General features: G+C 43.1%; 1 protein-coding gene across 2 annotated transcripts in view; it reads left to right on the top strand.

Annotated features, from left to right (window-relative positions):
• The first annotated feature begins 10328 nt into the window (after positions 1-10328).
• Positions 10329-27927, top strand: part of TMEM192 (transmembrane protein 192) — a 30234-nt gene continuing 12635 nt past the window's right edge. Inside the window, exons 1-4 of one of the 2 annotated variants that reach the window (XM_045018511.1) lie at positions 10331-10495; positions 16942-17088; positions 22291-22555; positions 25665-25799. In XM_045018511.1, the coding sequence (XP_044874446.1) occupies positions 10451-10495; positions 16942-17088; positions 22291-22555; positions 25665-25799 (592 nt within the window). In that variant the 5' untranslated portion in view covers positions 10331-10450. Of the gene's footprint in view, positions 10496-16941; positions 17089-22290; positions 22556-25664; positions 25800-27927 lie in introns of both variants that reach the window. The other variant, XM_045018512.1, reaches the window with a different exon arrangement.

Below are 27927 nucleotides of genomic sequence, written 5' to 3'. Positions count from 1 at the left end.
GCAGAATGGACTCAAATGTGTAGTCAACTCATCTGAAAACAAAAATAATAATAATAAGTGGAAACTGCTAAAAATTATGAAAAGTGATGTGGAATGCTAAAGGATCAGTACTGGAGCTAATTTTGTTCTATTTACATATAATTTGGATTCAGGAAACACCATTTGCAGATGATATGATATTTGGGGATCAGTCAGTAGAGAAGGGAGGCAGCCAAATTTAGAAAGCTTTTGTGGGTCAGGAGCAATTGCTGGCATGCGGCATATACAATTCAGTGTACAAAGAGCAACAACAGGCAATGAACTTAGGGACAAAAATAGGAAAAGATAATATAGACAAATGATCTTGAGGGTGAACATTCAGCTGTGTGCTTAGTGAATATAATTTTGGAGTCTATGAACAGAGGTCTGAACACAAAAGGAACAGTAGATACATTAGAAAGAATTGGGTAAATGTGTGTTTGGAATAACCTGTTAGATTTTTAATCATATAAGAAGGATTTACCGAAGGATTATAGAGAGATCATAGTGAAGGTTAACAAGGTGACTCATGGGATCAGGAAGCTTAATTATGCAGAATGTCAAGAAAAACTAGATTTGTTATTATTAGAAAATGGAAAATAGAGGCAATCAAGGAGAAAATTAATTGAGATACATAAAATTCCAAACAGAATAGTAGCAGTACAACAGTGGTACAGCATATGCTAATAATATGAAAATTCTGTAGCTTTCCTGGAGTAATACTTTCACCAGCACAGAGAAAGTTTCTTGTCAATTCTCCTGTCGCAAAAGAAGAACATTGTGATCAGACTTGATATAGTTGAGAGGAAGTCTGAGATCCTCAGAGTCTAATACCTATAGGAATGCTAATATATATAATCCTATAGGCCAAGTTTTCTTCTGGCATAACTCCATTAAAGTCAATATTAGTATAGTGTGTATTGTAAAATTCCTCAAACTGGTTTATGCAAATTAGTCCATATCATGTTCATTTGATGGCTTTCAGACAAAACATTTAGAAATATGAAACAGGGTCCAATTTACTGCTGGATCCCCATTATCTAATTTCTGCTAGTTTCTGAGGCAAAGTATCCCAAACACTTATTATCTTCTAGTGTGTATATAATATAATCTATATTTAATTATTTCCAAGAGTGCCCATGTGTTTTCATGACATCATATAGTTGCTACCCAACTGTGATTCCCTTTTAAATGCAGTATGCACAGAAAACCAATTACGAAAAATGGCACAATCTGACTCCACACATCAGCTCTCCCTGTGTTAGCAAGTCATATCTGCACACTTTTCAGAGAACATATACCAGCTGAGAATCTCCCCCACTTCTGTGGGCGAGTGAGCTGTAATTTGTACTGGCTCATACAGCATCAGTAGAATTATTAACTGAAGTTCCAGTTGCTAAAGTTTATTTTTGATGATGCCACAGCCAAAAAGAACTTAGCTTGATTATCACATCTCAGGCTGCTTTTATAAAGTATGCAATGAGAAAACTCTTTTTATTTGTAAATTGAGCAAAGCTGATTTAGTAGTCACTGAAAGATATGGGACCTCTCAGCACCCCAATTTTAGTCAGTTATTAATAGAATGTCACTTTAAAATATTTATAAAATGCAGAAAAGATCCCCTCCATGTAGCTTGCTCTTCATCAACTGTTTAGGCATATAAACTTTTCTTCATAGCTAAGGTCCTCCATGTAATTACATGATTACAGTGAGGTAATTCTTTAAGAGGCTACATTCCTTTTCAACCTAAATTGTACACAGTTAAACCTGTGTAAACTTCAGTGCACAAAGTTATAGGAAAGATATAAGGTAACTGAGCAAGTGAAGTTGGTATAATACAAGATATTACCTCAAGCACCTTATCTCTCTTGTGTGCCACTGTCAGTTACACAGGGTATTTAACCTTGCATGTCACAAGGCATAATAATAGTAATAGCTTTGTATCATCAAGTGAATCTGTAAAATTATTTAACTGCTGTGCTATAGGTAGCAATGTGAGTGTGACATACCAGGGTACAATCCAGACTAATGAGTAGCTGTGTCATTCCTGCCCTGTAACCTGTGGTGCCCTTTACAATGCCTTGCTACTGTAGCCACCAACCTGGACTGCTCACAAACAGCCTCCAGCACATAAGTCACTCCCAACTTCGTCTGTGTGTGCTGCAGCCAGCCAGCCACACCTTGGCTCTTGCTAGCCTTAAAGACTATCACAGGATGACCCCAAACACATTCCCAGTTCCAGATTCCCCCCACCATAAATGTATGTGCTGTACTGCCCATCCCTCTCCTGGACAGTACAAATATACCGAATCATTATTCCTTTAAGGGAATAATATGCACACATTATGTTACCCCAAATGGATTTACCCAGTCACTTCAACTTGAGCACACTGGATTAAATAAAACAGTAAAACAAGTTATCTATTTAGACTGTAAGCTCTTTGGGGCAGGGACAGTATGTTGGGCAGGAACTATCAGGGCTCTAATCTCTGTTGGTGCCTCTAAGAGCTACTGTCATACAAATAATAACACCTCAACTGCTATAAACAAATTCTAATAGGAAAATAGGAGCTGCCATACTGGATCCATCTATCCTGTCTCTGGGTATGGCAGTACCAGATGCATCAGAAGAAGGCGACAAACTACAGAGGACTGGAAAAGGGCAAACATAGTACCTATCTTTTAAAACAGGAACAAAGAGAACCAAGGGAATTGTAGACCAGTCAGCCTAACTTTGATACCTGGAAAGATACTGGAATAAATTATTTAACAGTCAGTTTTTTAAGATCTAAGAGCAGTGGTGGGCAAACTACGGCACGGCCCACAGGACCCTCCTGCTCAGCCCCTGAGCTCCTGGCCCCGGAGGCTCGCTCCCGGCCCCTCTCCTGCTGTTTCCCCTCCTCTGCAGCCTCAGTTCTCTGCACGCTGGCACAATGCTCTGGGTGGCGTGGCTCTTGCAGAGCCACAGCCTGACCCGGTGCTCTGTGCTGCACGGTGGCGTGGCTGACTGCAGCCGGGCAACACAGCAGCCTGTCCTGGTGCTCTGGAGGGTGCGGTTGTAGTGCCACCAGCCATTGGTGCTCCAAGCAGCATGGTAAGGGGCAGAGAGCAGGTGGGGTTGGATAGAGGGCAGGAGAGTTCAGGATGGTCGTCAGGGGGTGGGAGTGTAGATGGGGTTGGGTGGGTCAGAGAGCAGGGAACAGGGGGGTTGAATCGGGGCAAGGGTCCCAGAGGTAGGGTGACCGGATGTCCCAATTTTATAGGGACAGTCCCAATTTTTGGGTCTTTTTCTTATATAGGCTCCTATTACCCCAACCCCATCCTGATTTTTCACACTTGCTGTCTGGTCACCCTACCCAGGGGGGCAGTCAGGAAGGAGGGGGGGGGGCTGGATGGGGCGGCAAGGGGCAGTCAGAGGCAGGGTTTGGGGGGGGCAGTCAGGAATGAGAGGAGGGGTTGGATGGAGCGGCAGGGTCAGTCAGGGGTGGGAGGTCCAGGGTCAGTCGGGGGACAGGGAGGGGTGGATGGGGCAGGGGTCCCGGGGGGGCCATCAGGGAACAGGGGGGTTGGATGGGACAGGAGTCCCAGGGGGCAAAAAGCAGGGTGGAGGGTGTCAGATAGGGGGTGGGGGCTGGGCCACACCTGTCTATTTGGGGAGGCATAGCTTCCCCTAACCAGCCCTCCATACAATTTCAGAAACCCGATGTGGCCCTCAAGCCAAAAAGTTTGCCTGCCCCTGTCCTAGAGGATAACAAGGTTATAAGGAATAGCCAGCATGGATTTATCAAAAATAAGCCAATCCAATTTCCAACTTTGACCCCTCCAGCCCTGCATATATAATGGACAATTTTGGAATAATCTACAAAAGGGGAAGTTTCTTCTGAACCCCAGATAGTTAGTGGTTGTCTTATTACCTGAAGCTTGAAGATTTATATCCCTAATTCTTTTTAAACTATCTAAAATAACTGTGAATATAAATATTAGATCTTTGTTTTGAATCACACTAAGCTTTGGCCTCAATATATTGTGGCATTGAGTTCCACAAATTAATTATACATTAGAAAATTATTTCCTTTCTTCAGTTTCAATTATTTTTACTTTGTATTTAATTGAATGGCCTCTTTTTGTACTATGAGAAAAAGTAAATAGGCATGCCTAATTCACAGTATCTTTATCATTCATTATTTATTTAATATACCTCCACTATACTGACTCTTATTTATATCCTCTCCAAATTAAACAGTCCAAATCTTTTCAAATTCTCTTGATATGGAAGTCTTTTCATGTGTAATAATTTTTGTCACCCATCTCTGGACTCTTTTAAACCTGAACAATGCACTTTGCTAATTATTTACACTAGTAAAGTAGCAGAGCAATAAAAATATATAAAACACCATGCTGAATGTCTGAGATTAGAATTTTACCCTGAAAATCTTGAAAGATTGTGGGAAGATTTTTTTAAACAGCATTACATTCTCTTCTTCTAAGTAGGTAACACTGAGTGTTAAGATAATCAATATATACACACACTTTCCTCTTTTCAATATTTTTTGTTTAAACAGATTCAAATTTTGGACAGCAGAATTCTCAGTAAAGTTATGCTATGAAACCAAAGTTTCTAGATATTTTTGTCAATCTTTTGTTTCAACATTAATATGAGTACTCCTGGTTATCAGTCCTGTGCTGCTCACCAGAGAGAAACTGACAAGAAATGAATTTGATTCTATGTAGCCATTAAGAGCTATATTAAAAAATAGGAGTTTTCCTTTATTTTAAATAAATACTTACCAGTAAATTGGTACTTAATTTCTGTAGAAATTTAAAACTATATAGAAGTTTAAACCCCCAAATGATAAACTGTCTCTAATTTGAGGCTAGATTACAGGCATAATTAACTGCACTGTATCTACTCTGACCATTATAACCACATATTTATTATTGTCTTTATTAATACCTTGACCCCCTCACCTCCCATTTGCCTGTTTATCCACATGTTGTGTTTTGTCATAATCCCATATTGTGAACTTGGGGCAGGGAATATCTTTATTATACAGAGCCTAGAACAATTGGGTCCAGACTGCAACTGCAACAGGGCAGGCTCCAAGCACCAGCGAAGGAAGTAGGTGCCTGGGGCGGCCAATAGAAAGGGGCAGCACGTCCGGGTCTTCGGCGGCAATTCGGCGGCAGGTCCTTCACTCCGTCTCTTCCTCTTTGGCGGCACTTCAGTGGCAGCTCAATCAGGTTTTCCTTTTTTTTTTTTCCTTCGCTGCTTGGGGCAGCAAAAAAGCTGGAGCCAACCCTGAACTGCAATCTGAACAATAAATAGTAGTAATAGTAATAACTACACACTTGAAGTCTTTAAATCGTGATTTGAAGACTTCAGTAACTCAGCCAGAGGTTATGGGTCTATGGGTCAGGAATGGTTGGGCAAGGTTCTGTGGCCTGCAATTTACAGGAGGTCAGACTACTAGATGATCATGATGGTCCCTTCTGGCATTAAAGTCTATGAGTCTATTACAGCCTGATAAAAAAGAGCCTGTGGGCCCAGTTCTGCTCCACTGAAGTCAAAGGGAACTTCATTGGGAGTAAGAGCAAGCCCTGTGGTGGTAAGAACGCTTTGTCAAGTGGCAATTATGAAATTTGGTCCCCAAATATTGGAATTATTGGTTATTTAGAAGAGGCCCTGGCCAGGGCAGACCCTGGGGGATTCTCTAACCTTTGTCAGTTGACAGCAGTCCCTAAAGAACTGTCTGCCGAGTGAGGATAGTCATAGTACAACACTCAGGCCACCTCTTTATTCTTCCTTGCCCTCAACAGACTCTTCACTATTACCGCTATTACCCCCGCACTGTAGTAAAGGCTGAAAGGGAGGTGGGTATAGGAGCTGGTTACACTGATTGTACAACTAATAGTTGACTCCCTAACACTGGGGCAATTCCTATTAGGGAAAATAGGCTACTAACATTCAGGTGACATTTGCAGGTGACATTTGTTAGAGTTGTACAACAGGGATGGAGCAGAAGAGAGAATCTGCCTAATTTATATCACTGTAGGCTGTCCCAGTTTAATTACCTAAAAGGCTGGTAAATCAGTAATTATACCTAGATACAATGGTGATGGGTGTGGCATAAGAACCAGAATAGAATAGGATAGATACTACAAAGATTGGTGCTTTAGATAAACTGATTGAAACAAACAAACCAACCCTGAACTGCTCTTAACAACAGTTGTAGTTTTTGGAAACACTAGATAACCTGTAGTATGTACAAGAAATGTTTACTTTTGTATGAAAAGTTTACAATAAACTTTTAATTCTATCTCCAAAAATATATTCTTTAATAACTGATTGAAAGAACTATTTCAGTTTACATTCAGTGGAAACATTACTTATTATATCATGTAATTTTGCATACTCAAGCCAATATTGATAGATGCACATTCACTAGGCTTTAGGACATCTTTTTTTATAACCCATGCAACCTAAGGGTATGTCTACATCAGGGGTTGGCAACCTTTCAGAAGTGGTGTGCCGAGTCTTCATTTATTCACTCTAATTTAAGGTTTTGCGTGCCAGTAATACATTAAAGTTTTTAGAAGGTCTCTTTCTATAAGTCTATAATATATAACTAAACTATTGTTGTATGTAAAGTAAATAAGGTTTTTTAAATGTTTAAGAAGCTTCATTTAAAATTAAATTAAAATGCAGAGCCCCCCGGACTGGTGGCCAGGACCTGGGCAGTGTGAGTGCCACTGAAAATCAGCTTGTGTGCCATCTTTGACACACATGCCATAGGTTGCCTACCCCGATCTACATCATGGCATTGCAGCAATGCCACTGTAATCCATAGTGTATATGTTTTCTGCAACAATGGAAAGGATATTTCTGTCAAAGTAAGTACTCCACTTCCCTGAGTGATGGTAGCTAGGTCAACAGAATAAATTTTCCCTCAATTTAGCCATTTCTACACCAGGGGTTAGGTCACCTTAACTACGGTACTCCAGAGTGTGATTTTTTCATACCTCTGAATGATATAACTAGGTAAATCTAAATTTTAACTGTAGACCAGGTCTCAGATAGGCAATTGCATAATAAGCTACACCATGTAAATTCTCTATTACATATCCCTGTGCAACCTCCTGAGTAGATTATTCAAATTATGCAGCAGTGTGTATTTGTAGATTAGAGAATAGACTCAAATTTTAACTATTTGACCATCTGGGGCTAGTATCACAAAATTTCCACTGAACTGGCATAGGAAAATAGACAGCTACTTAGCTACTGTATTAGCATATTTTAATTTGCTGGTGACATGAATCGCTATAAAAGAATTATAGGTATATTCTCATCTTAAAACATTGTAAAAGATACATGTAAATACTTACATTTTGGAATCAGAATATACCAAGTAAAAAGCAACATTTATTGAAGGAGGCAAGGATGAAAAGAAATGCTTCTATAACTATTATTGTAATTCTAATACAATTGGACTTACAAGGGGAAAAAAATTGTGTCACCTAGTGGTGAATCAGGCCCCAGGATTTCATCTTCTTTGTTCATAGCTTTTAGAACAACTGTGCTAAACCACTTAATCTCTTTGATTATCTTTCATATTTCTTCATTGGCATCAGCTCAAATGACACCTATACTAAATTCAAAATCCAAATCCAAGGCTGTTCAGCTGTGAGCTGTATGCTTTTACAAAACAAGTCCTAAATTTTTTCATAGGCATAGAAAACATAAAATTCACCTAAAGTGGCACCAGTTTCCTGCCCATAGTGGCTCACACTGACTATTAATGCTTCTGTTTAACTTGAACCACTGGTAGCAATGGTGGGGGTTTTTTTTGTTTTTTTTTTGGCAAAAAAGCCTGATACAGGCACCTACAAACGCTGCTTCTACCTGTGAACAAGCGAATCTGAAATGGTGATAGATCACTTGCTTAATGTAATAATAGTTTTTGTATTAATATACTATCTATCTGCACATATAAATCCCCAAAGCACTTTACAAATATTTATTAAGCCAAACTTTGGTTCTCACTTTTTGGCTATGATCAAGTAGAATTAAACCTCACAATGGTTTTAGGAGGTATGTATTATCCTCATTTTATAGATGGATAAACTGAGGCAGAGAGAGTTTAAGTGACAACCAAAGTGGCACAAGAAATTAGGGGCAAATCTAGAAGTAGTATCTCTCTGTTCCCTAGTCTAACTACTAGACACACTCCATCTGCAGACTCTCAGGCTCAGAATCTCAAAGATATTTAGGTGCCTAGTTCCCATTGATTTCAATAGGAGTTAGATGCCTAAATACCGATGAGGATGTCATAAGTAGTTAGTTAAGGGTTAAGGTCTACCTGTAAAGGGTTAACACAGACCTGGTGAAACACCTGACCAAAGGACCAATCAGGGAAGAGAATTTGAAAATCCCAGAGAGCGGGAACTTGGGTCTCACTAATTTCTTCTATTCAAGCTATATCTATTCATAGAGATTGTGTATTTTTTTTCTCTTCTTTCTTTTATTCTTTTGAGGATCTGGACTTACTCTGAATTTATCAATATAAGATTGAAATATTAAAAAGCCAGACTTCATTAATTAAAAAGAACAGTTCCAGCTACCAACGAATGTAAATACATTTCATACCTCCTTCATATGTTTGAATCTGACTCTCATTTTCACTAAGGCCACTGCTCTTACTTTCACTGCAAAAAGAGGCCTTAATGTAGATATAAATTACATTTACATGTACTATTCCCAGAGCAATGTTAGGGGGCTTTGGGTCTTATCTGCAAACAAAAGTTGTACCATTTTAACTAAATTAGTTTAGAAATGTTCGTCATTAAAATGCCCTATATTGATTTGACAAGTCAGTAATTAACTGACTTAAGCTAAACTAAAATAATGCATTCAAACCAATTTAAGAGTACCCACATTCCCAAGAACACCATAATAATTGGCACTAGTTGGAATCCTTATAGGGCTCCTTATTAGCTGCCTCATCTGAATGAATGGGTGTGGAAATGTAATGACATCTCAAACTAGTAGTTCTGGTTGCTCCAGAACAGGCATGTTGGCAGGGAAATGTGCACTACAGTTGCCTGTGTTGTAACTATCAATACCTTTCACATCCATGCCTATCAACCCAGGCAAGCATCATGCAGCGGAATTGTGTCATGGTCAGGAAGGATGGAGAAATCCCACAGTGGGTGACAGATCACCTGTGCAAGAGCTGCATGATTGGGGTTGTCAAGGAGTCTGCTGAGACAACCCCCCCACATTCAGTGAGTGGATTTGCATAGTCGCAGTCCCACTGGCCATGCCACACGTAGCAGATGGCCATCAATGGGATTTGCCCTCTAGCAAGGAGTGAGAAAGCATATCCCTTCTGTGGGTGACTGAGCTGGGCAAGGGTGGATATAGCCTCCTGATTCAATGTGTGCCCCATCCTGTAGTAAAGGGGAAACAGAGAAAACCTACAGAAGTACCCCCTGCACCTTTAATCCCAGCCTGGTATGGAGAGAAAGGGGTCAGGGTTGGACAACAAGCCCTCTACTGCAAGGCAGAGCTGGGCTTGGATCCCGCTACCAGGCTTTGCTACCTGGCACACAGGGTTGGAGCAGATCACCACTTGGGTTTGGCACCCTGGGTTTCATGATTTCCATGGGTGCACATGAACCCATGCTAAAGCCAGTCCTGGAGCTGAGCAATCTTGAGCAGGTTCCCCTAATGGGCTCATAGAACTCTGGGGTTTGCTTTGAATTTGTGGGGGTCAGGGACTGTCTCCCCTGTTTGTACAGCAAGTAGCACCCAGGCTTGAGCTGTGACCCGGTACTTCAATACAAAGCTTAGAGGTTTTTAAGGCCCAGCTTGACAAAGCCTTGGCTGGGATGATTTAGTTGGAACTGGTCCTGCTTTGAGCAGGGGTTGGACTCAATGACCTCCTGAGATCCCTTCCAACCCTAATCTTCTATGATGCTAATGCTATAATAGCTGGGTCAAACCAGCGGCAAAGCTCAAAGCCAGTTGGCTGGGTGTTGCACAGTAGCTTCCCAGCCAGCCGGGACACTGCAGCCCAGGGGTGCGTACCCGGCCGGCACCAGGGCCGAGCCCCGACCTCCCCGTGCGCTACCTATGACAGAGCCGCTGCTGCCTCGGCTAAAGCAGCCGGGAGCCGGCGCAGAAGAGGCAGGCGGGAGCCCGGTTGCCTAGAAATCACCGCCAGGGAGCGCGGGCCGGCCGGCGGGTGGGGCGAGGCTGGCGTGGGGGCGGGCTTAAGGCGGGTAGCGGCAGGCGGGGCAGGCTCAGGCCTGGGCTGCACCGGGGAGGCCGCGCCCGCCCGCCCGCTGCGGGAGGAGGAGTTGCCCGTTAATAGAGCTGGGGACTGCGGTGGGGGCGCTACAGCCGGGGAGCCCAGCCCGGCAGCTGGCGGAGATGGCGGCGGAAGCAGCTGCGGGGCCGCAGCGGGAGCTGGATAACGTGAGCACCGGGGCTCTGCCCGGCCGGCGCAGCACGCGGGGGTCCCCAGGGCTCGCGGGGGGCGTGGCTGTGCGATGTGCTGCGGGGGGTTGGGCCCCCGGGCTCGGGTGGCAGCCCCCTAGAGCGCGCTGTGGAGTTCTCCGTTCCGCAAATGCAGGCTTGGCGGCAATCGGTAGAGTCCCTGGGTCATAAGGAGGGAGGTTCACAGCGCAGATCCAAGTTTTCACTTTTGGCTGCGCCTCCCCTGTCTCTTAGGAGCGGGGGCCCGTGGATCCTGCACGGGAAGTCATGGGGCTGGGTCCTCTCTTGGCCAGCCCTGCACAGACTTCTCATCATGTGACATGTACCTCAGTTTCCCCAACTGCACAGTCAGACTAATGATTCTACTCTTGTAAAAGTGCTCTGGAGGCTTTTTAAAAAAGCAGGCGATAAGTGCCTATAACAACAAACTAGCATCCAGCAGGTAATCTTACTGTTGGTGGTTTACTCTTCCCCTCACTCCCCCTGCCCTGGTTTTTTAACTATTAGTTATTTTTAAATGACTTAGGAAATCTTCCTTACAAGGTAGGTCCAACGGCATACAAGTAACTTACACCTTCAAACTGTCTTTTAAACTGATGTGTTGGAAAACAAAAGGCAGCCTGAATTTGTTTATTAGAAAACCAAACAGATTTATTATATATACAAATTATAACAAAGTTTATTCAACAGAGGAGTCTTCTGTTTGTGGTTTTGTGTAGCTTCTCAGTTTTCAGAACGCTATATGAATGGGCTGAAGAGGCCTGTGGGGATGGATGCTAGTGGGGAACTCCCATAGTGAATTGAAATACATGTGGAGGGGTGAGTCAACAGGATTGAGAGCAGCTAAAAGATAATTGTAGGTGGAATCAAATGGGCTTTTGTAGGAAGGAGTTGTTGTTATGTTAAACTCCAAAACTAAACAATTTAAAACTCTTTCTGAAAAGGCTTTTAGGACAGAGGCTTTTTATTTATGTTCCTACATAATCTCTTCCTGTTTCATTTGGGCTCTAATACGGAACACTATTTGCTTTTTTTGGTAAGCATGTAAAATACTGACTGCTATTTTGATGCATGACTGATTTTTTCAAACAAATCACTTGTAGGATACCACTTCTGTGTGTGTGTATGTATGTGTATGTGTGTTTATATCTATCTATCTATCTATCTATCGTGTGTGTGTGTGTGTGTGTGTCTTTGTATATGAAAGACAAAGATACATCACAGAAACAACTTTGCTGCATAAATTTAAATAACAGCCCCAACCCCCACCCAAATTTTATCTATAGCAGTGGTCCCCAACCTTTTTCGTCTGGCGGGCACCAGACGAAGGACCATGGTGGTGGTCGAGTATCCGCCGAAATGCCGCCGAAATTCGGCAGCATTGCGGCAGCCATGCCTCTGGATGACGTCGCTTGTCGGCAGCAAGCAGCATCATCCAGAGGCGTCGCTGCTGAATTTCGGTGGATGCTTGACCACCGGTCAGGACGTGGGCGCATTTAGATGCCCCCGTGGTGCCCGTTGTCACCGTGTTGGGGACCCCTGATCTCAGTGATGAGCTGCCAAATTTTTAACAACCGGTTCCCTCCTCCCTCCAAAATTTTAACAACGGGTTCCCTCCTTCCCCCCCGCTCCGGGGGGGGGGTCATGCCCCATCCAACCCCTCATGTTCCTTGACACACACACTCCGAGACCCCTGACCCATCCCCCCCTTCCCTGTCCCCTGACTGCCCCTTGCCGCCCCACCCAACCCCTCCTCTCATTCTCAATGGCCCCCCAGAACCCCTACCCCATACAACTACCCCTTCTCTCTGTCCCTGAGTGCCCCCACCACCTCATCCAACCCTGCTCTTTCCTGACTGCTCCCCGGGACCCTTGCCCCCATTCAATCCCCCTGTTCCCTGCCCTCTGACCCCCCCACCCCCCACCCCCTCTCCAACACCCCCTCCCTGCCCCCTTACCGCGCTGCCTGGACGTGGCTGGGCCGGGACAGGAGTCGCGCGGCCGGAGGATTTGGCGGGAGCCCAGCGGCCGGAGCCAGGTGGCTGGCCGGGTGGAGCCAGGGAGGGCTGCGGCCAGAGCTGGAGCCGGGCAGCCGGGGCCGCCGCCACGCCCAGACCCGCGCTGCCGGAGCCCGGCCCCCTGGCAAAACAGCAGGGGCAGCTGGAGCCACAGGGCCAGGGCGGGCTGGAGGTGGGGGGCCGTGTCCAGAGCCGAGCATCCCGGTAGGTGGGGGCACGGCAGGGCCGGCGGGGGGTTGCAGCCGGAGCCGAGCGGCCGGGGAGGGGTTCGGGGGGGGTCGGGGACGCGGGGCCGTGCCGCAGCCGGTGAGGGTCGGGCGGGGACCCGGGGATGGGGGGGGGCCGGGCCAGGTCGCGGCCGGGAACGCGGGGGGCGCGCGGCCAGGGAGGGTTGGGCGGGGACCTGGGGACGGGGGGGGGGGGCCGGTCAGGGTCACGGCCGGGAACGCGGGGCCGGGAACGCGGGGAGGGGGGGGCGCAGCCAGGGAGGGTCGGGCGGGGACCCGGGGAGGGTGCGGCCGGAGCCCGGCGGCCGGGGAGGGGTTCGGGGGGGGGGTTCGGGGACGCAGGGCCGTGCCGCAGCCAGTGAGGGTCGGGCGGGGACCCGGGGCCGGGGGGGGCCGGTCAGGGTCGCGGCCGGGAACGCGGGGCCGGGAACGCGGGGGGGGAGCGCGGCCAGGGAGGGTCGGGCGGGGACCCGGGGACGGGGGGGGGGCGGTCAGGGGGCCGGCCGGGCCCGCGGGGCCGGGAACGCGGGGAGGGGGGGGGCGCGGCCAGGGAGGGTCGGGCGGGGACCCGGGGAGGGTGCGGCTGGAGCCGGGCGGCCGGGGAGGGGTTCGGGGGGAGTCGGGGACACGGGGCCAGGGAGGGTCGCGGCCGGGGACGGGGGGGGGGGGACGCGGGGCTGTGCCGCAGCCGGTGAGGGTCGGGCGGGGACCCAGGGACGGGGGCCGGGGCCGGGCAGGGTCGCGGCCGGGAACGCGGGGACGGGAACGCGGGGGGACCCGGGGCCGGGGGGCCGGGCATGGTCGCGGCCGGGGAGGCGGGGACGGGCCGCGGCCGAGGACCGGCCGGGGCACACGCCCCCCCCGTTTCCTACCTCAGCGTCCTCTTCCTGGGCCGGGGAAGCCTGCTTGCTTCTCAGCCCTCCCAGGCTTCCCGCGCGAACAGCTGATTCGTGGGAAGCCATGGGGGAGGAGAAGCAAGGAGGAGCTTCATGGCAGGAGGTGGAGGCAGAATTCGCAACGGTTCGCGCGAACCGTTTGCTAAAATTAGACGCCGGACAGAGAACTTTAGCATCCGGTTCTCTGTCCGGCGTCTAATTTTAGCAAACGGTTCGCGCGAACCGTTGCGAACCGTCTGCAGCTCACCCCTGCCTGATCTATAGTACCAAACTTGGTAATGCTGCTTCCTTAAGAAGGACGTGGAGGAAGTGGAATGGCCATGAAACTTAAGTTCTCTGTTTAATACACAAAAGACTCTGACCTTAAAATATATAAGCTGTTGATACAGTACAGTGCCCTTCGAGACCAGGACCCCGGTCTTCCACGATGCCTGAGCTCAAAAGGTAGACAAATATGCTCCTTTAGCTGAAACCTGGAGAGCTAAGGGTTACCAGGTCCAGACACCTGCACTGATTGTCAGAGCTTTAGGCTCATGGGACCCCAGTAATGAGCGAGTGCTGAGAGAATGTGGAATCGGTCAACACTCGGTTCAGCTGATGCAGCAACTCATAGTGTCGGACGCAGTCAGGTGGTCAAGGGACATCAATATAGTACACATCACTGGACATCAGCAATACCAGGAGGGATGAGCTGGAGTGCCAATGAGAAGTGCAGTCAGGAAAGTAACCAATACTTTCCTCATGTATTGTATTTTCTAAATAGACGACCAACCTACTCCTCAATTACTGAGGGACAATCTCCATTCATTGATATATTTTGCTTTTCACAACCAAATCTCTGTACAACTTTTCATGAGTGATGTACCCAAATATTCAGTTTCTAATATCTAAACTGTATTGTTAAATCTAGTCAACTAAATTTGGGTGATTGCTGATTATGTACTCTTATGTATCATATGACTTTTAAAAACTAACTTTATATTTGTGGATAATATAAGCACTATACCCAGATGTACAGACACTCTTCCCAACCTATATATTATATAATTTTTTTAACATTAGCTTTAATAAAATTTTAAAATCTGTGCATTTGGCTACCCAGATGCACAATCTCTACAAACAAAATGTAGATAACTTCTGATTCTGGCATGGAAATGTGGCTAGAGGGTTTTGGAAGCTGGGGATCTATGGTGTGAGAGTAACTAGAATTAGTATAAAGAGATGTTTTTGTACTCTTGAAACCATAACTGCAGTAGCAAGCCACAAATGTGATTTCCCTGCATCTTTCTCTTCCTGAGGGTGCCCCCCCTTGCTTTGACCTAGAAAGGTAGCCCAGGCCTCAATAAGTGAACTGCACTGTAATGATACCTGTTCTGACAGATCACTTGTCAATTAATTCTCATGCCATCAGGGTATCTTAGAAGCCATCAGATTTAGCCATTCATGTAAAACCGAAGAGTACTATGCTGACTACAGTAGCAAAGAGTAATGTCTGAAAACAGACTTGTCATGGGTTAGTAGTGCTGGTAAGAGGGGGAAGTGATACATACTTGTAGGTATTTTTTGCTGTTCACATGAAACTTGCAAAATTACACCCACATCTTGTACTCTTCAGTCAGTTGAAGGTGAATATTCACACTTCTGATTTCATTTGTATTATAGTAACATGGGAGCACAGTGTTAGTGCATTTTATTTGATGTAATGAGAGGCTAGGAAACAGGATGGTAGTTGGAAAGATCTTCAGAGTTGAGTATTGGTGTCTTGCAGTATAGTGTGACCAAAGCTCATTTTTCATGGAGTTTGATTGATGTGCTTCTCTGAAGGAGCATTGACTATTTGTTCTTCACTGGTTTTTGCCAGCTGGGAGATGCATAAATCAGTTCAGCAGGTTGAGGCTTTAATACTCTCTTCTTCCCCCCAGCTTCTTTAGCTTCAGCATGTGGGACAAACTCAGTTAGGAATGCTTGTTAGGATGGCATTTTCTATCCCAGTTGGCTCTCTATCTACTTCACTGACCATATCAATGAGGTATGTTACCCAAGCATCAGCCACAGTGAGAGAGGTTATGGGTTGACTTAGCGAGTTGACCAAGCAATATAGCTCTGCTTGTTGTGATTCTGCCATGTTAATTGCAGGGGCTAGTTTTGCCTCCTTTAAGGCAGTGATGCAGTCATGTAAGTGTCTGCACTATTGGCAGAGGAGTTCAGAGTTTTGTGTGGGGGTTTTCTTTCCTTTGCCCCAATGGCTTTCTAAACTACTTACTCTGCACTTCATCTCCCACAGGTCATCTGTGAACCTTGGTGATTTTCTTGGTTGATGTGGAAGGCTTGGGGTGAAGGTATCTGGATTAGCTTATTGTAACTTGGCCTTATATTTAGATGATGGCCTTATATTTAGAGCTGAAAACCTAGCGGGTTCTGGAGTCTTTAGGGCTTTGGTTGCTCACTGTCCTGATAGGATGGATTTTAACACTGCCTGGATGAGATGATCAGATGAACTATTGAACCATTGAAACTGTATGTGATGGGTGAGGTTACTGGGCCCAAGAAATCTGGGGGATTCTGGTACCATGTTGGGCTGCAGCTCCTAGGCCTTCCTGGAAAGTGACATGGTTTCCATTTGAAGGTCTGTTCACCCCTATAAGTGCTAGGTTCCTGTTATCTGTCACATCATAGCATATGTATGCACTCAGATCTCTTCTGTAGCAGAAATGGGGAAGGGGACCAGGACTGCTTCTCTGTATTTTATTTTATATTTAACATGACAGACTTCTAGTGTGGACAAGACATAACATTCTATTAACTTATCATAGGATGAGCATGCTAAAATGCAAATTCTAACCTCATCCAAAGTAGACAAGCTTAGTATATGGCAGCAGGCTACTTTGCTTTTCACTGTTCCCTGAGCTGGAAGCAGTAAAGTTACCTCTTGTGGTGGTGGTCTTTTCCTTGGTTGAGATTTCAGTGTGGTTGAAGAGGTGTTCCGCTGCTTCTTAAATGTGGAGGTGTCGAAGTCTCAATTACACTCAAATATTTGAAAAGTATTTTGAAGACTAAAGGTCCTCAATAGCAGTACAGCCATTCTTGAACTAGCCAAATGGCATGATATCTGCCATGTCAGTTCTTAATGACCTAATGATTAGTTTAAATTACTTAATTCCGTGTTCTCCCAGAAAGTTAAAGCTGTTTGAAATTTTGTGGTACAAGAAGATGGCCTGCCTTGGAAACACCCATTGAAAGATTAATGTGGGAAAATTAATCTGAAACTCATGATTAAATTTCAGGGTTCCTTGGAGATAACGCAGAGCACAGAAGATGATCCTCTACTTGATGCACCACTTCTTCCACCTCATGCATTACATTCCCAATTGAGACCGAGATTCCATGCTATTCCTACAGTCTTGGTTGCCAATTTTCTGTTGCTTATACATGTAAGTTTGGGGAAGAATCATCAGATTTTTTTTTTTAAATTAACTTGGATATGAGGAGATAATGGGAAATTCTGGTTCTCCAGCTGTGATATAAAGCAGGGATTGTGGGGATGGAGAGAAGTAACTTGTGTTGCATACTCCTCTTACCTTGTATTTTAAACATTCCATCCTAACACTACAAGCTTCTCACTCACATGGATATGGCAAGTAATTTCTAATCTAGTCAGATAAGAAGTAATTTAGCTTGAGTGTGTTGGATAATGTCAGTGCTGCAAAATGACATTTAAATTAGGATGTTGCCTCAGGACCAAGAAAACATTGCTGTACTTAAACTTGTGTAAAGTTGATTTAAAAGATTTAGTAATGTTAAACACTAATCCAATCTAAATTTTTGACTTGCTTCTTAGTTAGTTCTAGTAAATTTAGCCTTGTCTGTACTCAACTACTTCTAGTGCCTGATAAAGATTCCTGACTTGTTGTCCTAGCCCACCTTCCATCTGCTCAGGTTAGGAAAAAAAGTCTTAGGCCTCATCTGTAAGGAAACTTGGACTGATGTAACTATATCAGTGTGTTTAACAGAATTTGGGTAGATCTAATGTGGACAATGCATTAATGTCACATCTGCAGCACTCCTTCCCTTTTTTTGTTTGTTTTAAAGGCTCAGTCTACATATCAACTAAATCAGTTTCCTAAAATGGACTTCCCTAGATTTGAGCAACTCCCTTGTGTGGAAACTCTTAAACCAATTTAAGAGTGCATAATGTCAATTTAGAAATCAATGTAGTTGGTGTAACTTCTGTATGTAGACAAGCCCTAAACTCCCTGCATGTTGGTAACTAGAAACATTTAAAATATGGCTTCTCTCTGACAAGCTTTAACTGGTGTTCTCAAGCACAGCTCCATCTGAATTTTTCTCACTATCCCTTTCTCACACCATCCAGATACTCATCACTTGGGACAGAGGGGTCTTCTCAAGCTGGGGGGAGAATGGCAGGAGCCTACCTAGGTTGGCAAGGGTTTGGGGGAAAATGGTGGCAACCAAATGAGTGTCTTACGGATCATATCGTTGAGGCAGGAGGGAATAGGGAACATTCATTACCCAGTAACTTGTACATGTAGCTCTTAAACTGCTAAGTTTGGGGAGCAGAGAAGGCTGGGGAGTGGGAGGGAGGGAAAAGGAAGGAACACTCAATCATCTGGTTGTCTGAGGGAGTCCTGCTACTCCAAACCAGATGTCCAGAATGCTTTACCTCCTGTCAAACTCAAAGTCCTCTTGAAATCAATTTTCACAAATTTGCATGCTTAAAACCTCAGATTAACTCCCTTTGCAACCTTCTTTTTGCTTTCCAGAGACTCCAGCTCCATTCTCACCTATGCATCCATAAGCATTTAACTTTCCTTTACCTCAAAACTGAACCTTTACTGAGTATGTCAAATTGATCGGTTGACCTTCTGGAATATTGATCTATCTATTTCACTCCACTACCATATTATCCAAGTGTGATGGGTTAAATCACAGAAACCCCCTTGGGAGCTGACACCTGATGTGCCAAGACTACCTCTGCTCCTGCCTTCCCTGCCAGCTCGGAACCCCAGCACCCTGTCTTGCCGAGCCAGACACTCCCGTCTGCTCCAACAAAGACCCAGGGTCTGAATTACTTGCCCCAAAGCTGCAGGTTTGTCTGAAAGCAGCTCACAGAAGTGTGCTTGTCTTTAGCACTCAGATACCCAACTCCTAATGGGGTCTAAACCCAAATAAATCCGTTTTACCCTGTATCAAGCTTATGCAGGGTAAACGCATAAATTGTTCACCCTCTATAACACTGATAGATCCGCACAGCTGTTTTTCCCCCCCCCCCAGGTATTAATACATAATCTGAGTTAATTAATAAGTAAAAAGTGATTTTATTAAATACAGAAAGTAGGATTTAAGTGGTTCCAAGTAGTAACAGACAGAACAAAGTAAGTCACCAAGCAAAATAAAATAAAATGTGCAAATCTATGTCTAATCAAACTGAATACAGATCATCTCACCCTCAGAGATGCTTCAGTAAGTTTTTTTTTTTCCCTCAGACTGGACACTTTCCAGGCATGGGCACAATTATTTCCCCTGGTACAGCTCTTGTTCCAGCTCAGGTGGTAGCTAGAGGATTCTTCATGATGGCTCTCCTCTTTGTTCTGTTCCACCCCTTTTTAAATCTTTTGCATAAGGCGGGAATCCTTTGTGTCTCTCTTTGGGTTTCCACCACCCCTCACTGGAAAAGCACCAGGTTAAAGATGGATTCCAGTTCATGTGACATGATCACATGTCACTGTAAGACCCCAAGCCTTCATTCCTCCCAGCCTGACTCACAGGAAGGCTTGCTTGCAAACAGAGCCCTAGTCAATTGTCCTGGTTGATGGGAGCCATTAAGATTCCAAACTACCATTAATGGCCCACACTTTGCATAATTACAATAGGCCCTCAGAGTTCTATTTCATATTTCTAGTCCCAGATACAAGAGCGGTACATTTATACAAATAGGATGATCACACTCAGTAGATTATAAGCTTTGTAATGATACCTTACAAGAGACCTTTTGCATGAAGCATATTCCAGTTACATTACATTCACTCATTACCATATTTTTATAAAACCATATAGACTGCACAACGTCACACCAAGCACTTAACAATTTTTAATGCATTTGTCCTTGCAGCATTCATGGGAGATAGAGAAGTGCTATTATCCCCTTCTTTCTCATAGATGGGGAACTGAGCCCCAGAGAGACTTTGCAAAGCTCACACAGGAAGTTTGTGGCACAGTAGGGAATCAAACCCAGATCTCCCAAGTCTCATTACCATAAACATTAGGCCATCCTTCCCTCTCCAGTCAATTCTGAGGATGTACACACTGCATAATATTTGCTCAGTTTCCATCCTAATCCTGGTAATTTAAAATATACGTACCTATAGTTCCATGTTGGAATACTTGAGAAACAGCAAAGGTATTAAAAATACCACTTAAGTAACTGGACACAATAAAAATGAGTGGCATTCTAAATTACATGACTAGTGGACAAGACACTGGGCTGGAAGATGGAAAATCTGAATTTTATTCATGGCTTTCACACTGACAGGCTGTGACACCTTGGGTAAATCACTTAATCTTTTTCTATGTGCTTTTTAAATCTGTAAAATGGCAATGAAACTTTTTAGTATTCTGAAGTGTAAGGATGAATTTGGAAATGGAAGGATGAAGAGCTATGAGTATCGGTAATTATTATAATGGTAGTTTAGTGCCATAACTAACTTTCTCAAACAGATGCAGGGTGAGAAGTCATATCCACTCTCCAGACATAAAAACAATTTCTGGCTGATCTCCATTACAAGGGGTTCTTTTAATGAGTGGATCCAGTTCAAGTGTTGTATAAAACAAAGTATTGTCCAGAATTAATTACCTGGATTAAGGTAGTAGAGATGTAGTTATTGGACACTTCTTAATTAAATATCCCAGAAAAAAATAGCTAGCTGTTATCTCTCCCTCATGATTTCTAAACTGAAATCACTTGGATTATAAACTTAAATTAACTCTTGGCACCATCTCTTAGAAAAATGGGAATCCTTAACTGAGAGTTTTTTGGTGAGGAGGAAGACTAAACTACATGTTAAATCCACATGCTTTTAAATGTCAAAAATTTGCAGAAGTCTGTCCTGTTAGTTCTCTGTCTAGAATGCATGAGCTTATACTGTGGAGAATTATTGTAACAGGATATGGAAGATATAAATCATAGGAGGAGGGGAAAAATGTAAGGCATTTACTTTCTTCCCTACAAACTTAAGATCACTCTGAAGTGGACCTACTATTAAATGGCAGCTTAGTATTATAAGTACTTGCGGATAAAGGTTTGGAGAGCTTGGAGTCCAATTTTGTGTGTGTTTGGTCTCCTCAGAATTTAAAATGCTCTTGTTCAGGATTTTAGTAGATCAGGGAGGCTTAGAATCAAAACCTCTGTCACTTTTTTTTTTTTGGTTTTTAATTGTGTAGACTAGTTTTGTAGGTACCTGGTATATACTGTATAAACTAAAAACAAACCAACCTTGTTATCTCACAGGTTGATTATATTTGAGCACTCTTACGGGATTGTGGTCCCTACTGCTACAACTAGTTTACTGTTGACTGTGACAATCCCATAAGAGGATAAGGCAGTAAAATAATAATTTAAATGCCTCCTTTTAACTAGTCTGTTGTTTTTTTTAAAGCCCCTATACCTATCCTCTTCAGCTTCGTGAAAAAGCCTGAGTCACCAACTTAGTCTGCAAAAAACATCTTGTAGACAGTACAAGGAAGTATGTTTGACTAAAAAGCTGTGTCCTCTTATCTGATTCTTCAGCCACTCAAGGCCTTGGTCCACTAAGCTGCTTTCTGGTGGCTTTTTGCTTTTTAAAAATGGCACTAACAACAGGACTGGAAGTTGGTGGTTACCTACAGATCAGCCGTCATGACCTGATTACATTCAATATGGGCAACCAGAGGACAGTCCCAAACAGTAATGTATACTTGGTGTTCCAAAAGGGCTAGTTTCCCAAAGCTGAGGACAATTATGAGCAACGCTGATTGGGAGGAAAAAATTAGAAAAATGGGAGAGTCCTTTGAGTTTATTAGGTGGCCAAAAAGCCACAGCTTCACAAAGAGGACAGCTTGGCTAAAAGTATATCCTGGTGCAGTGAAGGCAGCAATTATAAATTACAAAAGCAATATAGCACATGTAAAGAGAAATAGATAGTAGTTGACATAAAGTAGAAATCATGAAATGTATAAAATAAGGGAAGCTAAAGACCTCTGGGAAAAATCCATCGCTGGTAAAGCGGAGGACAATACGTAGTCTTAGTCTTGTATACTAGGAACAACAACAACAACAAAAATCCTAGCAGTGTTATTGGTCCACGGGTAGATGGAGGTGGTAAAATTTAATGATGATGCAAAAAAGGCAGAACAAATATTTCAGTTCTGTATTCAGGAAGAAGCAACATAACGTACTTATTGTACAAGGATGAAGTATCTTCTAGAAAACTGCATTAGGGATTCTAGGGATTTCCCCTCCCCCCCTTTCATTTGAACTAGTCCAGAAAATAAGGCATAGTAGTTAAATTTTGGTAATATTGTTTATATTCTAACTATTAACCTTAAGGTCTTTCTTCTTTCTTTCCCTTCTTTCACAGGTTGCTTTTGTTGTCTTAGTATTTTTAGCAGGTATATATTGTTCTTATGTAAACCCAAATGAGGATGAATGCCCTGGAAACTACACCAACCCACTTAAGGTGCAAAGTGTCATAATCATTGCGAAGGTAATTCTGTGGATTCTGCATGTTGTCTTTGAACGATATGTTCAGCATCATCATAGTAAAGTCAGATGCAGAGGATACCTCCTGATCTACCGATCAACAAGACATCTTAAAAGGCTGCCACTCCTTATACATTCTGCAGGTGAGAAACCGATTTGAATTTTTCTCTTTTATGGATTCTGTATCAACAAATATTGTGAACTGAACTACTTTATCTATGCTTTATGAACTCATAATTTTTAAGGTGTGGCACACTAGTTTGTTTGTGAGTGCTGTGCTTAATAGTTTAATACAAACCTCCCTACTCTTGTTTTTATCACTAGAGCAGCAGGCCAGAATGCACCTGAGTTGAAATAGATTCAGAAATAATAGCCAGTGACTGGATGTCTTGTCCCATCAACTAAATGTGATAGCCATAATGTTCTTAGAGCAAACATGCGCTGCATTTGGTAATTTTAACCTGTTTCTGATGGACTGTTGGCTGTTAAAATGCTGACTTGCATGCATTCATAGGGCCCCAGGAATGCTCTTGGCTGACTTTACTTTCTGAAGCCATTGTAGGCTTCATATAGTAATAAGAGTCTGCACTACTTAGTCAGTGCACAGGCTTCTGATCTTGACTCTGCAGTCAAACTCCAGAACTGAAGAGCAAAGGGTGTTCAGGTTGGAGAAAAGCAGTCATGTACAAAAAGGGCTGGGGTGGGGAACAATTATGAGGTCTACTCTCTATCATTATGAAACAGCACAGACTTTTCCATTTGAATGTATGGAGAGATCATGTGTGGAGAGTGTTTCCAAGGGGTGCATTCCATAACTGCAAAATGGAAGAAAGTCTGAAGCGGTCTCATCCCCCTTTGCCATTTTCCACATACTCCAACTTCTAATATGTCTTAGGTCATATGTACACTGCTGGTGTGCTGCTGTAGCATAGATGCTTCCTATATTAGAGATAATGAAGCAAACCCTTTCCACCGAGGTGGTAACTAGGTCGATGGAAGAGTTCTTCCATCAATCTAGCCATGTATACACTGGGGTTAGGTTGACCTAACTGTGGCAGTCAAGGCATGATGATTTTTCACAGTCCTGAGTGATACAGTTAGATTGACCTGATTTTTTTTTTTTTTTTTTGAGTGTAGGCCAGGCCTAGATTGCATGTTGCTGAAGTTTCAAGCAAAATAAAACTCCTTAATTTGCAGCAGGATTCATGTTATGAATGCTACTTCATCCCTACTTTCCCTGAGGTGAAGACGATTCTTGGCAGCATTTTAACTCTGTACGTTCTTTATTTTTACTTTTTTCTTAGTGGCGGCAAGCATAGAAAGTGTTATAATAATAATAATTAATAACTAATTGGAGATATACCAATCTCCTAGAACTGGAAGAGACCTTGAAAGGTCATTGAGTCCAGCCCCCTGCCTTCACTAGCAGGACCAATTACTGATTTTTGCCCCAGATCCCTAAGTGGCCCCCTCAAGGATTGAGCTCACAATCCTGGGTTTAGCAGGCCAATGCTCAAACCACTGAGCTATCCCTCCCCACCTCAGTTTAACTACCAGCAGCTGTCCAGCTTTTTCCAGAAACTGAACTTAATTCTTGCCTAAAATCATATGGTCATGGCTCTTTTGAATACTGATCCTTTTTATAGGAATGCACTGATTGTGGAGAATAAAACCTAAGCTGAGTACACAGTGTGCTTCAAATAGCTGAAATGGAAACTTCTCTCAGTTATCTTCATAACGTGTGTGGTCTTGCAGTTTGATGTACTAATTTCCTTATGTTTAACTATATTCCTTTTGCAAGCTTAAGGCTTCTAGTATATGCAATGGTTAAAATTCCGAGTGTGTAAACACCCAAGACAAACTTCCTTGTTGGGGGTGAAGGTCAAGTTCCCTCAAACACTACTGAGAAGTGAAGGTGGAAATTAAATGTAATGCCACATGTCATAAAGTGGCAATTTGGCCTTGACAGTTCAGTCATCCAACATAGTATACTGTTCATGCTCTGCTTTAAAGTACACCTGTGACCCGATATAACACAAATTTGGATATAATGGGGTAAAGCAGTGCTCCGGGAGGGCGGGGCTGCGCACTCCGGCGGATCAAAGCAAGTTTGATATAACGCGATTTCACCTATAACACAGTAAGGTTTTATTTTTTGTGTGGGTTTTTTGGTTTTGTTTTTGTTTGGGTTTTTTTGGCTCCCGAGGACAGCGTTCTATTGAGGTAGAGGTGTAGTAAATGAGTTCTACACCTACCTCACAGCTGAAAGATTTCTTATGTTCCCTAGAATGTTGTTAGAACTCTACAGCACAAAAGAAGGACATGGTTCCTACTCTGAATAACTTAGTTTCTATTTTATATCTGACACAAGAAGTGTATGGGGATGGAAATGATGACACATGGGAGGGGAATGGGAATTCAAATGTCTCTTCTGCCTGGTTTTGGAACAGGGAGTGGATCTTGGTATCCCTCATCCTAGGTGAGTAGCCTAACCACTAAGCTACTAGATATTTTGGGGTGGGTCTCACAATTTCTCCTGTTGGAGCTGTTGCACTTTATATAAGTAAGAAGGATTTTAATTAAATGAAGCTAGTGCCTTGGTAGACTAGATTTGGGAAATAACTTCAAGCATCACTCAAGTAAAAATCATATTTAGATAATGGGCTCTAATGTGTACAGTTATACTCACTCAGCTGTAATGTATGTAAAACTTCTGATCTGCGTGTATGTCTTTAAAAATGTGCACATACTTAAGAATTAAATTCTCTTAAATATTTGCAACTGCTCTTAAAGTTAAACTGAAATGATGTGTTTGACCCATAATTGGAGTTCTATATTGGATATGTAGAATGAGATTGATGTACTGAAAGGTCAAATATTAGACAATAGGTCTAACATTCTTGTCCAACAATGACATACAATAAATCAGTAATGTTATCTGAATTTTGTGCATTCGCTTGAAGGCTTCAAGAACTATAGAATGAAGCAGTCTGGTCCAGTAGGACTTCTAACTTAACAGTTTCACAAATAACTGTAATTACGAATAGCTTTCTTTCTTTTATGCAATTTGAATCACACATCAGTTATGTTTTTCCATTCCATAGCTATAATCCATCTAGCCTAACAAACAAGGGTCCACTGGGATGTAGATATTGGAGGAGGGAATTTTTGAGCCATTTTTGGGTATTAGCTAGACTAAAATATGTAAATGTCATGTCTGGGTTTTTGTTTTGTTTTTTTTCCCCCCCCAAGGAAATGCAGCCCTGCTTCTGATACTGTCAGCTCAGCATTCCTTTCCTAACTATAGTAAGAAGTATCTCTACCTTATCCTTGGAGTCTTGTGTCTGGAGCTGATTTGTTCTTTGACGTGCATAGTCATTTACACAGGTAAAAACTGCAATTATTGCCTTGTTGTGTGACTGCCTTACCAGGCACTAAACTCTATTTTCTCTGTTCTCTTAACAGTACAAACTTTTCTCTGTTCTCTTGGCACCAGGAGACTTGTTTGCAGCTATGATTGTAAAACTGGCTTCTCAGTATCTATCCATTGCGGATAATCAGATGTTCTTGTTTAAAACAAACTGGAAAGTCATTGTCATGGCTTGAACTCTAAATGTTGCCAAATAAAAACTAGGCAGATTGTTAGAGTGTAAGGCACTTTCCCATGAAGTTAATGATATAGTGAAACTGCAGTAGTTAAAATAGAAGTAATTGTCTAACACAGATTGCTAGTGTGCTTTCATGACCATTTTGTCAAACAAAAAGATATGGTGTGTGAGTGTGTGGTTTTATACTGTGACTCGAAGAGAAGTAATATTTTTCTTGTCTAGTAAAAACCACTTTCCTTTGGCATGTGGAACTTATGTTTAAGCTGGTATATGGCATGTCTCCATCTTCAAACTTGCAATGTCCTTCCAGTTCCTCCTCTTCTCTACCTCTTCCCCCAATCTTATCTCCTGTAGTATTTGTTGAAGGATAGTAGTTGTAAAGTGACACTCAGACTCTTGGAGTCTCTACTTAATTATATGAAGCAATATGAATCTCTAGCCCACGTTCACTATAACACTAAGAGCTAATACAAAATAATTTTTAATGTAGAATACTATGTAGCATTACTGGCCTGATGGGTTTGGTCTAATCTTCCAGGGCCATGTTTTGTTTGTTTCTGTCTTGGCTCACTCTATTAAACCATCACAATAAAACATCAAATTTAGATGGCCAGATTGCTTGTATGTCAGGCTAAAAGATCATAGGAGTGACCTAGACAACATGAAATAAACTTCTACTCCTGGCTACCACTATTAAGGAAAACAACAGGTGTTTAAACACAACAAATCCAGATAAACTAGTGTTTGATTTTGAAAAGCAGAAATTAGGTCTCGTTCTCAAATAAGATTATGCACTTGGTTTAAACATCTGCTCTTGAGTCGTTGCACGTGGATTCTTTATTGCTACAGTGAAATACACAGACAAATACTACAAAGTGGTATCTATTTTTATATCTTGCTTGTAAACATCATTGTCCTTTAACTCCTGGGAATCTTCATTTTCTTTACACTTTTTTTTTTTTAAATTGGAGGGGTACTGATTGGTTTTATTTAAAAACCTAGTAGGCTTTCATCAGATGTACTTGCTTACTTCCTAATGGGCTGGTGTACACAGCTTAGTGTGAAGCGAGACAGACCAATTGACTTCAGCGGGAATTTAGCTGCCCCACTGTCTCCTACACAACAAAATGAATGCTGCCTGAAGTATCAGGTGGTTGCTAGTAGCTCAGCAAAACTACTGTGGTCGTGGAATTCAAGTTGTGGATCTCCTCCCAGTAGTTTGAAAAGAAACCAATTGCAAAAGTAGAAGTGTGGTGTTGACAAAAGAAGGAAAGGGATGAGAATAGGTTGAGTTGAAATGGGGAACAAAGTAATTTCAGGGAGGGAAGAGGAAACAGCTGCTGTAACATTATGCTGCTGATTCTCATGGGACAATGCTGAAAGCCAAAGCGACTTCTCAATAGCCAGTGTTTGTCAGTAACTGACCCATGAGGTGTCTGAACTTAAAACTCTACTCTAGGAGAAACTTCATGACCTGAGAAGCCTAGTTAGTGACTTGCTATAAAGTTGCAAAGTGTAGTTATTCCCAGTGTGATGGTATACTACCAAATTCTATTAATGCTTTGAATACACTGTTTCAAGATCTGATTTACTATTTTCTTTTTAACTTGTGCTTGTAGTAGTATTGAGACTACAGCCTCAAATGTACCAATCTACCTCTCTTGGCTATAATAGAGGCTCTGACACTAGGTTTGTCTATATGGTGAATTTGACCAACATAGCTGAAGCAAAGTATTCCTCTATAGCTATGCTGGTATAACGTCTTCAGGTGAACACTCTAGTCTGGAGCAAATGTGACTTTGGAAGTAGAGTAATTACTCCAAAATAAAATCACTCTTATAGCAGAATAGTTATTCTGCAGTAGTCAGTATATTTTCCATTCTGGATATCTACTTTTAATAAGTGGA

Source organism: Mauremys mutica, chromosome 5 (genome assembly GCF_020497125.1).
Source record: "Mauremys mutica isolate MM-2020 ecotype Southern chromosome 5, ASM2049712v1, whole genome shotgun sequence".
NCBI classification, from domain to species: Eukaryota; Metazoa; Chordata; order Testudines; family Geoemydidae; genus Mauremys; species Mauremys mutica.
This window is presented reverse-complemented; position numbering and strand designations above follow the sequence as displayed.